Here is an 11618-nt window from a genome sequence, read left to right as displayed (position 1 = left end):
CTTCTTGCTTTTTCCCTTCCTAGTCATAGGCTACTAGCACAGTCATCCCTGCATTCCTTGGTGACCAGGGCTGATCTTTACGTAAATTCTCAGGTCCCAGCATCATTCATGAATATTCAGGCTGTTGGTCCCGTCAGAGTAGCTGAGAGTCCACAGCTCTGAGCATCTCCATACTCATTGTTTTCGTTCAGATTTATCCACTAGTTGGTGCCTAATCCACTTCTGTATAGTACGTTTCAAAGCTCAGAGCTCCAGGATTATCTCTGCATCTCTGTCGATTAGTTTCTCTTTTCTTTGTTGTGGAGGGTCTTTGTCACTTGTCTGCCTATTCTTCCATCTTACTGGAAGTCCTTGTAATTATTTTTATGTAAAATCATTCAACTTAAGAAGTAAATTCTGTAAGTTAGGTTTACTAATTTATGCTTTTGTACCTTGAGTTTTCTCTGATTGGTTTCACCTATTTCTTTTGTTTTTAATTCCAGATACTGGATCAGGGGTGGAAGAAGTGGAATTAAGCTGGGAAGATTATCTAGAAGACACAGGGTCCACAGCTGTTCCCTATGGGTCCTTTAAACATGTAAGCAATAGCTGTATTTGTTTTCCTTTTCCTTTGTATCATATAGCATCATTAGAGAGTTCAGAGTTACTTTAATTTGGGACACTTGAAAGAATTGGAATGGTTTTTCTCTTTTCCTTCCTCCTGCTGTCCTCATTGGGGAGCTCTAGTGGCATAGTGCCTAAGGCATTTGTCTGCTAACCAGAAGACTGGCAGTTCAAACCCACTAGCCACTCACTTGTCAGAAGGAAGATTGGTCAATTTACTTCCCTAGTGATATCACCTCAGAAACTCAGGGAGGGGTTGCTATGAGTCAGATCTGACCTGACAGCAATAAGTTACTATCCTCATTAAGAAAACTTGACTTATCTTGCAGTCCTTTTTAGTTTTGTGTATTTTCTACCACTCAATGTAGGACATGTCTTTTTGACCATTCTTAGAAATTTCTGTATTTTTCAAAAAGTTTTATAAATTGAAGAAAATGCTTTACTTTCTTTGTTTCACTTTATAGGATTTTATGACTTGGTTTGCACATTAAAAGTGATTTCAGTAATATTATTTGTTTCCCCTCAGTGGGCAAAACAGTGGTCCTTGCTGTTACAGCTTATATAAATTGGAATTACTGGATAATAGAGTAAGGTCATACATTGGATCATATTAGTGTTCTGTGCAGCTCAGGGTTACTCCCTAGTAACTCAGTTTATATTTTGCTTTAACAAGGCACAGTTTGCCCTGTTTGGCCGCTTTAGAATGTAAAAGGAAAAACCCAAATTTTCTTAAAATGTTTTATCTAGCTCTGCTTTTTTAACCTGTTCACCCTTAAATCTTGCTTAAAACTCATGAATTTATTAATTCTGAAACTACTTTTTTCATGTTCAACAGACCATGGTTATTTTGTTCTAGGATTTTTGAAGATACATAGTCATTGATTTTTGAAGTAGGATCATTTGAAGAGTCCTACTATTTGTCCTCATGTAAAAACTCAGTCATGTTAGTTGCCCTTTTTGTTTATTTCTTAGCTCATGCATTTGTCTCTTAAGTTGAAATGGAAAGAATTGTATATTTCAGGTAATGATGTAATTTTACATTGCATTGGTTAATGGTATATAATTATTTTCAATGTATTTTTTTAGCATGGCAGAGGCAATGTAGCCTTTTAGTAGTTATGTAATTGAAACTCACTACCCTCGAGTCAGACTCAACTCATAACGACTGCTCCTGGGGTTTCTGAAGTGGTATCACTGTGGAAGTAGATTGCCCAACCTTCCTTCCAAGGAGTAGCTAGTGGGTTTAAACCACCAGTGTCTTGGTTAGCAGTTTCATGCCTTAGGCAGTATGCCTTTGAATTATTTTTGTAATATTATTCTTAGTCTTATATGTATTCATATATGCTTATTTATTTACAAGTAAATAATGGTGCAAACATAAAGAAAATTCTATTACCAAAATTCTGATTTAAATAATATTATTTTAAAGAGACAGATTCTACTTTTTCCTTTTTGAATGACAAAAAAAAAAAAAGAAATTGAAAAACACATGCATATTCTATCGTTTTCAAACATAGGAAATATTTGTAAGCATGATCACAGTATATGGTGAAGGGTTGCCAGATTTAGTAAAGAGTAAGCATGGATGCAGGAAGATGCTAGAAGGGAAGCCTGTGGCTAGCAGATCAAAGCCTAATCTGGTAGAATGCAGATCTCCAGAGTATTTGTTATACCCTTAAGGAAAACAACAGTTTCTTATTTGGGATGACGGAAATGGATATGTTGGCTGCTGGCAAGGGTTGTATAGGCCCTAGTTTGGAACAAAGGCTTGATGAAAAGGGGAGGTCAGGGTAGAAAAAGGAATTACAGATGATAAATGAGATTTGCAGGGCAGAAGGGTCTAGGATAGTGAAAAAGCCTTCCTCATGGTGCATGTTGGTGATGGAATAGTACCCACTATTGGATAAGAACTATGTCCTACCTGTATCCTCTAGGATAAAAACTTTAAGCTGATGGGGGAAAGGGTGCAAACCCTATCAACTGCAGTATATGGTTGAAGACCTGTTGTAGGAGGGGACAGGAAGTCAGAAAGAGAGAGGAAAAAAAAGGGAAAGGAAGAAAGAAAGAGACCTATCTCTCCTGGGAGAGGTATAAGATTGCATTCCGGGCTGAAAGCATTAGGGATCCTCTAAAGCTGTGATCCTCCACGGCTGGGGGAGGGATAGGATCACTCAGAAATTCCCACCCCCCAAACTCAGAGACTCAGAGTGAGACTGAACCTCAGAGAATACCCCTTTCTTCATGCCTTTAGCTACCAGGTTAGAAAGTGGTAAGAGCAGTCTGTTGCTGGGGAGAGGAAAAGAGCATGGAGAGAGTCCTTTTCTGAAGGCAGGAACAAAGAGAGGACCTAAAGCTGAGGGTAGGGGGAGAAATTGAGAAAAACCCTTTGGTAAAGGAGTTTGTTCAGGAGATGGTTGCTCTTTTGGAAGTAGTGACTAATGTTTCTGTATGATTAGTATCAAAACTGGGAGCTCTTGTAGCGTAGTGCCTAAGGCACTTGACTGCTAACCAGAAGGCTGGCGGTTCAAACCCACCAGCCACTCCTCGGAAGGGAGGTTGGGCAATCCTACTTCCGTAGTGATACTGCCTCAGAAACCCAAGGAGGGGTCGCTATGAGTCGAGGCCGACTCGACGGCACATAACAACAACAACAACAAAGGAGCTTACATCATAAACACTAGATAACATTACAGAAATTTGAAATATTGGTGCCCTGTGACTAACCATAGCAAAAATAACACCAGCTGTACTTCTGGTTAGATTGACTTAATCTACTCCTTCCCCCCATATAAGAAACCTAAAAAACAAAGAAACATACCCATTTCTAGGCATAAATACTGTTTAAGCTGAAAACATGACTGGGAAATGGGCAGTGGTACCCTACTCAAAGACGGTGGCTGACTGCACTGCTTTGAATGTATATTGGCCGCCATCTTTGAGTGGTACACCGCTGTCCATTTCCTACTTGGGTCAAAATCCCACATGCAAGAGATTTCGTTGCTGTGCAATGTGTATGCTTTGTCAGCCATGACTAAACTAGTTCAAAGCCCTGTAAGAGACAATGCAATCAATATAACTAGACTCATTTATGACCCAGATGTTTGAACAGTTAGAGAATTTGAAATAACTACAATTAGTATGTTAAAGGCCCTAGTGGGTTAGGTGAGCAGCATGCATGGACAGTGGGAATTTCAGCAGAATGATGGAAATTATTAGGAAGGATCAAATGGAAATAATAGAAATGAAAAACCATGGTAACAGTGATGATGAATGATTTTGACAGGATCATCAGCAGACTTGACACAGCCTGAGAAGAGGATCACTGAATTTGAGGATAAGTCAGTAGGAATTACCTAGGCTGAAATCCAAAGATAAAAGAGTGGAGAAGACATAGACCAGAATACCCAACACCTGCGGGACAAAATAAAGAAGTCTAACATATGTATAATTGGAATCTCAGGGTGACAAAAGGGAGAGAGAGAGGAAAAGATATTTGAAGAGATAATGGCAGAAAATATTCTAAAGGGAAGAAAGACATCACACTACAGATTCAAGAAGCTCAGAGACTGCAAACTGGATAAATACTAAATAAACAAGGAAATAGACAGATTCCACTTACGCACATCATTTTGCTGAAATACAAATTTTCCCTTAATTTTGGAGGCAATTAGAAAAAAAGAGACACATAACATATAGAGGTACAGAAGTAGAAATTAAGCAAATCATGCAAGCTAGTAAACAGTGGAATGCCATCTTTAAAATGTTATTCAGAATTCCATACTCAGCAAAAAATTTCCTCTAAAAATGAAGCAGAAATAAAGACTTTTCTAGGAAAATAGAAATGAGAGCATTGATTACCAGAAGACCTGCTCTGGAAAAAAAAAAAGAGGGGGTATGTACTGGGAAGTTAGCAGTATGAGCAGGTCTAGAATCCCAGTTTTCCCTAGAAAAACACCAAGAAAAGCAATTATAAATCTGTATTCAATACTGTAAGAATCCTGAAAATATAAAGGATGGCAGCAAGGAGCTGTACAGTGAAAAAAGATACAGATGAATTTCAAATGGTAGAAAATCTCTTCTTCCACTGCCCCTACCTTTCCCTTTCTTGATGTGGCATATGGGAGCTATAGCTGTAGTTGACCTGTAGTTCCCCTGTCTACTAAGAAGGGCTCACATGTCTGGTTCTGAAGAAAGTAGGATCGATCTTCCTGCCAGACTATTCAGGGTGTATATTTGCATTGTTTGGGGTGTGGCCTGAAGTATTGGGGCCTTGACCTGCCCTAAATCATAGACGTTACAGAGCAGGGGAGGGAGCAGTGAGCAAGGATTGAGGGTTGTGCCTGGCTAAGGGAATATTAATCAGTGTGTGTTTTCAGATTGATTGGGAACTACTGAAGAAACCTCAGTCTGGCCTGAATCAGAGATCTCATAGGGTCGGAGCAATAAGCAGTGAGCACAGACTATTCCTGCCTAAGTGTTTTGTGCAGAAATTAGTGCTTTTGAAAGCACCATGTTTTGGGTGAAATTGAGAAAATTAACACATTGTAGTATTTTAATGTCTCAGATTCAACAAAAAATCACAAGGTATGCAAAGAAACTTGAAATGATGGCCTATTCAAAAAAAAAAAAAGAGGCAAAGGGAAGGAAGTCATCACTTTAGAAACCCAGATAATAAACGGATTGGAAGAGTATAATACAACAGTATTAAACAAACTCAAAAATACTAAAGGAAAAACACAAAGGATTAAAGGAAATTCAGAAAACAGTACATGAACAAAATGAGAACATAAATATTGGTAGGACTTAGGAGCAGATTTGAGCTGACAGGAGAAAGATTCAGCAATCTAGAGGATAAGGTTGTTGAAATTATAGCATCTGAAGAGCAATGAGAAAAAGGCTCAAAACTGCTGAGCAAAGCTTAATGGATGTGTTGGACACCATCAAGTTAATTAGCACGTACAACATGGGAATCTCAGAAGGAAATAAGAATGAGAAAGAGGCAGAAAGAGTATTTAAGGAAATAATAGCAAAAACTCTCTGAATCAGTCTACAAACACAAGGAGTTCAGTGAATTACAAGTAGTATAAAATCAGAGAGATCCATACCTTTATAATACGTAGTCTTTCAAAATAAAGACAGAATCTTAAAAGCAATAAGAGATAAGCAAATTGTCACATACAAAGGATGCTTAAGAAGATTAAGTGACAGTATTTCCTCAGATAACTTGGAGGTAAGAAGGCAGTGGAATAACATATTTAAACTGCTAGAAAAAAGAACTGTTAATAAAAGTAAAATATTCAGCAAAACTGTCCCTTCAGGATAGAGGGAAAAATTAAGAAAGTCTTAAATAGAAGCTGAAGAAGATCGTTACCAATAGACATGCCTCACAGAAAGTACTAAAGAGGGACCTTCAGATAGAAAGGGAAGGGCACTAAACAGTAACTCTTAAAGTCATATTAAAAAAAAAAAGAGATCTCCATTAAAAGTAATTTTATGGACAAATATGAGGGCCAGGTTTTGGTTGGTAATTCTGGTAATATCATTCATGTTTTATAATGATAAACATCTGAAAATAAGTTTAAATTCATGTTACCAATACATGATGTATAAAGATGTAGTAGGTCATAACAACAACATAAGTGGGTGGGAGAGGAAGGAGCAGTATAAAAATAGAATTTCTATGTTCCTGAAGTTAAGTTGGTATTAATTTAAAAAGGTTATTAGAAATGTAAGTTTTGACATTTAATCCTCATATTAACATAAAGAAGGTACCAAAAAGAAACACAGAAAAGGAGAAAGTGAAAACTATGCCAAAAATCAACAAAACACAAATATTGGCATTACAGGAAGAAATAATGATAAAGAAAGTATAAGACACACAAAATGACAGAAGCAAGTTCTTCCTTATTGGTAATTACTGTGAACGTAAATGGATTAAATGACTCAGTCAAAAACCATAAGGACAGAATGGATTAAAAACAACAACAAAAAAAAAACCTGTTACCCAAGTATATGATGTCAACAAGAGACATCTTAGGCTTTTGTTGAAATAGATTGAAAGTGAAAGGATGGGGGAGGGAAAAATAAGTCCATGCAAACAATAACCAAAAGAAAGCTGGGTAATTTTAATATCAGACATAATAGATTTTAAGTCATAATTTGTTGTAAGAGATAAAGAATGATGTTATATGATGATAAAAGAATAACAATTATAAATATATTTGCATCTGACATCAGAGCCCCAAAACATAGAGCAAACACTGACAAAATTGAAGGGATAAATGGACAGTTCTACTCTGTTGGCACAGTGATTAATACATTTAGCTGCTACCAAAAGGTCAGCATTTTAAACCCACCAGCTGCTCTGTGGGAGAAAGATGAGGCGTTCTGCTTTTGTAAAGATTTACAGCCTTAGAAACCCTGTTATGGCAGTTCTGCTCTGTCATCTAGGGTCTCTAGGGTTGCTGGGAATTGAAATCAACTTTATGGCACTGGGCTTGGGATTTTTTTGTTTTTAATACACCAGTTTAAATAATGGGCAGAACATTTATAAAGTAGATCAGTAAAGAAATAGAGGGTTTCAACAGTGCCTTTAACCAACTAGACCTAACAGACATGTATAGAAGTACATCCAACAATAACGCAATATACATTCTTCTGGAGTGCACATGGATCATTCTCCAGGATAGACCATATGTTAGGTTACAAAGAAAGTCTCAGTAAATCTAAAAAGGTTTAAATTGTGAAAGTATCTTCTCTGACCATGATGGAATGAAGCTAGAAATTAATAACAGAAGGCAAACTGGAAAATGCACAAATATGTGGTAAATTAAACAACATACTATAAACAACCAATATGTGTAGGGAAAGGTCAAGAGAAAAATCAGAAGATACTTCAGATTGAATGACAATAAAAGCACAGCATACTGAAACTTTATGGGATGCAGTGAAGTCACTACTTAGAGGAAAATCAATAGTGTTAAATACCTACGTTAAAAAATAAGAAAGATCTCAAATCAACAACCTAGCTTCACAACTTGAGGGACTGGGGGTGGGGGAGCAAGGCAAGCCCAAAGCTGCCAGAGAGAAGAAATAACAAAGATCAGAGAAGACATGAAATAGAGAATAGAAAACCACAGAGAATAATGAAACTGAAAGTTGGTTCTTTTAAAAAATAAATCAACAAACCTTTAGCTAGAATAACAAAGAAGATGCACATATCTAGAATTAGAAATGAAAATGGGGGCATTACAACCAATCCTCCAGAAATAAAAAGGATCATAAGACAATGCTGTGAACTTTTATATGCCAGGAAATTAGATAACTTAACGTGAAATGAAAAAATTCCTAGAAACACATAAACTTCCTAAATTGACTAAAGAGGAAATAAATCTCAACAGACCCATAACAAGTGAAGAGATTGAATTAGTAAACCTCCCCACAAAGAAAAATCTTGTATCAGATGACTTCATTAGAAAATTCTACTAGAAATTTATAGATGTGACTCCAGTCCTTTTTCACTTCCTAATACCAAAGCCAGACAAAGATACCACAAGAAAACTATAGTCCAGTATCCCTTGTGAATATAGATGTAAAAATTCCCTATAAAATACTAGCAAATGAATATAAGATAGTAACAGGATAATCCACCATGATCAAGTGGGATTTATCCTAGGAATGCAAAGATGGTTCAACACTATAAAATCAATCAACATGTTACATTGATAGAATAAAGGAAAATTGAACATATGATCACCTCAGTTAAGACAGAAGAGGCATGTGACATACAACACCCTCTTATTATTAAAACACCCAACAAGCTAGGGATAGAAGGAAGGATGAATTCTTCAACCTGATAAAGGACATTTATGAAGAATTCATAGCTAACATTGTACTCAGTGGAGAAATACTGAGAACCTTTCCCTTAAGATCAGGAAGAGGACATGGATTCCTGCTGCTATCATTGCTATTCAGTATTGTACTGCAAGTCCTAGCCAGAGCAATTAGTCAAGAAAAAGAAAGAAAAGGTATCCAAATTGGGAAGGAAGAAATAAAATTACCTCTTTTCACAGATGATATGATGCTAATTTGGAAATCCCAAAGAATCAAGAAGAAAGCTACTAGCACTAAATGAATTCATCAAAGTGGCAGGATATAAGGTTAACACACAAAAATCAGCAATTGGCATTCTGAAAGGAAATTAAAAAAACAATTCCATTTACAATAGCAGCTAAAAGAATAGAATATCTAGAAATAAATTTGACCAAGGATATTAAAGAGTTGTTCACTGAAAAACATAATGTATTCCTGAATACAATTAAACATTTGGATTGCCAGATCTGTCTTAGGTTAGGAGTCAGGTACAAACTGTTAACACCACCTGAGACACCATTAGTCATCGCTGTTATTACGTGCTGTTGACTCGGACCCAACTCATAGCGACCCCTCCTTGGGTTTCCAAGGCAGTATCACTACAGAAGTAAATTGCCCAACCTTCCTTCCAAGGAGTAGCTGGTGGGTTTGAACCGCCAGCCTTCTGGTTAGCAGTCAAGTGCCTTAGGCACTATGCTACCAGAGCTCCTATTATTTATAAATAGACTGAAATTAATTAAAGATGCATACTTTAAATCCTTGAACAACAATTAAAGTTTTTCAAATAAAGAAGTAAAAATAATAAACTAATTGTTGTTTGTTGTTGTTATGTGCTGTCAAGTTGGACTCAACTCATAGCGACCCCTCCTTGGTTTCCGAGGCAGTATCACTACGGAAGTAGATTAATAGTTGAGATTAAATGGAATCATAAAAATATTCATTAAGTAACATTATATGCCATCGAGTCAATTCTGACTCACAATGACCCTGTAGGACAGAGTAGAACTGCCTCGTAGGATTTTCTAGGCTGAAATTTTCATAGGAGCAGATTGCCAGATGTTTTCTCATCTGGGGATCTTGTTAAAATATAGATTCTGATTCAGTATATCTGGGATGGAAATGCAGATTCTAAGCAGGAGATTGAACCAGAATGAACCAGTTCCACTCCCTGCTTCAAATATAAATACATAGATAAATTAAAACTAGAAAGATATACTGTGCAAACATTGATCAGAAAAAATTATAAGAAGAAGTTACTTCAGAACAACAACTCTTACCAGGGATAAAGAGAGACATTATATGATAAATGAGAAAGGGGTCAAATCATCAAGAAGACATTACAGTTCTAAAAGTTTGTGCATCTAACAATAGATTCAAAATACATGAAGCAAAAACTTACAGAACTGAAAAGAAAAGTATACAAATCTGCAATTAGTTAGAGATGTCAATACTCCTCTCTCATTAGTTGAAAAACAAGTATACCTAAAATTAACAAGGATATGGAAGCTCTGAATAACACTATCAGCCAGCTTTACATATATGATGTTTATAGAACACTCCACCTAACAAAGAGTACAAAAAAAAAAAGTTTAAATGCATGTGGAACATTTAGACAATATTCTGGATTATAAAACAAAAATTTAAAAAATAGAAAAATTGATATATAAATCATTTCATCAGACCATAGCAGAATCAAACTAGAAATCAATAATAGAAACATACCCAGAAAACCTCTAAATATTTGCAAAGTAAACAACACTTAATGGGTCAAAGAGAATGCACAAAGGAAATTAGAAAATATTTTTAACTAATTAAATGAAAATGAAAACATAACATACCAAAATTTTGGGGATGCAGCTAACAATGCTAAAAGTGAAATGTATACATTCAATGTTTATATTAAAATACATGTAAGGTCTGTAATTATTTAAGTTTCCATATTAAACTAGAAAAAGAAGAGCAAGACTTGTGGTAGGATGGAGGAATAGGCAGACAAGCGACACAGACCCTCTTCAACAAAGAAAAGAAAAATCAATTGACAGAGATATAGAAGACAATCCTGGAACCCTGAACTTTGAAAGAAACTCTACAGAAGTGGATTAGGCACCAACTAGTGGAAAAAACTGAACGAAAACAGTGAGTACAGAGACGGGTTGGAGCTACAGACTGTCAGCTACTCTGATGAGACCAAGAACCTGAATATTTCCAAGGGCAGTTGGGACCTGAGAATTGACCTAAAGATTGGTCGTGGTCACCAAGGGCTACAGGGACAACTGCTCTGGTGGCCTATGACTAGGAAGAGAAACAGCAAGGAAACAACCTGAGCTGTGGACTTTCTGCTGTCTGGAGGGTGCAGCCATTTTGATTGTTTACACGTGGCAGCCATTTCGGATATTTAAAGTGACCGAGGGCACAGCCATTTTGAATGTTTACAAGCAGCGGCCATTTTGGATATTTAAAGTGACTGAGGACACAGCCATTTTGAATATTTACAAGCAGCGGCTGTTTTGGATATTTAAAGTGACCGAGGGTGCAGCCATTTTGAATGTTTACAAGTGGCAACCATTTTGGATTTTAAAGTGATAGCATTCTCATTCAGATTCCAGGGACCTAAGAACAGGCTCTGTTTGTCAGGGTCGGCAAGGATATACGAGAGGCCAGCAAAGGAAAGGAGACAGGTGGCGAGTGTATAAGGGCTGTCAGCTAGTGAATAGAGGAGCACAGCACACACAATACCCTGCCTGCATAGATAGCACACAAAGAAAACAAAAATTGTGGGTAAGTAACTCCAACATATAATCACCAATTAAATATAAACACAAAAACAAATTGCCTCGGAGACAACAGAGCATCACAGTCCACACAAAGAAGCAAGATAAAGCAGGAGAAACAAGGGACCAGGACACATCCCTGAGGAAGACACAGCATTGGAACTCCCTGATAAGGAATTCAGAAGAATTATATTTAGGTATCTACAGAGGGTTAAGAGACAGACCAAGGAAAACACAAAACCCTAGAAAGATTTTGGAAGAAAATACAAGAACAAAATCACAAAATAAATGAAAAATTAGAAATGATTCTAAATCTACAGATAGAAATCTAGAAGATTAATACTAAATTGTCAGAAATAGGTAACACATTTA

General features: G+C 36.6%; 1 protein-coding gene across 1 annotated transcript in view; it reads left to right on the top strand.

Moving 5' to 3' along the window:
* Positions 1 to 419: 419 nt before the first annotated feature.
* SFMBT1 (Scm like with four mbt domains 1) overlaps positions 420 to 11618 on the top strand; it is a 69303-nt gene continuing 58104 nt past the window's right edge. The window contains 2 exon segments of the mRNA XM_007952078.2: positions 420 to 456; positions 459 to 577. Of these exon segments, the coding sequence (XP_007950269.2) occupies positions 420 to 456; positions 459 to 577 (156 nt within the window).

The sequence above is a fragment of the Orycteropus afer genome, unplaced genomic scaffold (assembly GCF_000298275.1).
Source record: "Orycteropus afer afer isolate SDZICR_OR568_19922 unplaced genomic scaffold, OryAfe1.0 scaffold00323, whole genome shotgun sequence".
In the NCBI taxonomy this organism is placed as follows: Eukaryota; Metazoa; Chordata; class Mammalia; order Tubulidentata; family Orycteropodidae; genus Orycteropus; species Orycteropus afer.
The sequence above is the reverse complement of the archived record's forward strand: the minus strand, read 5'-3'. Positions and strand labels throughout refer to the sequence as shown.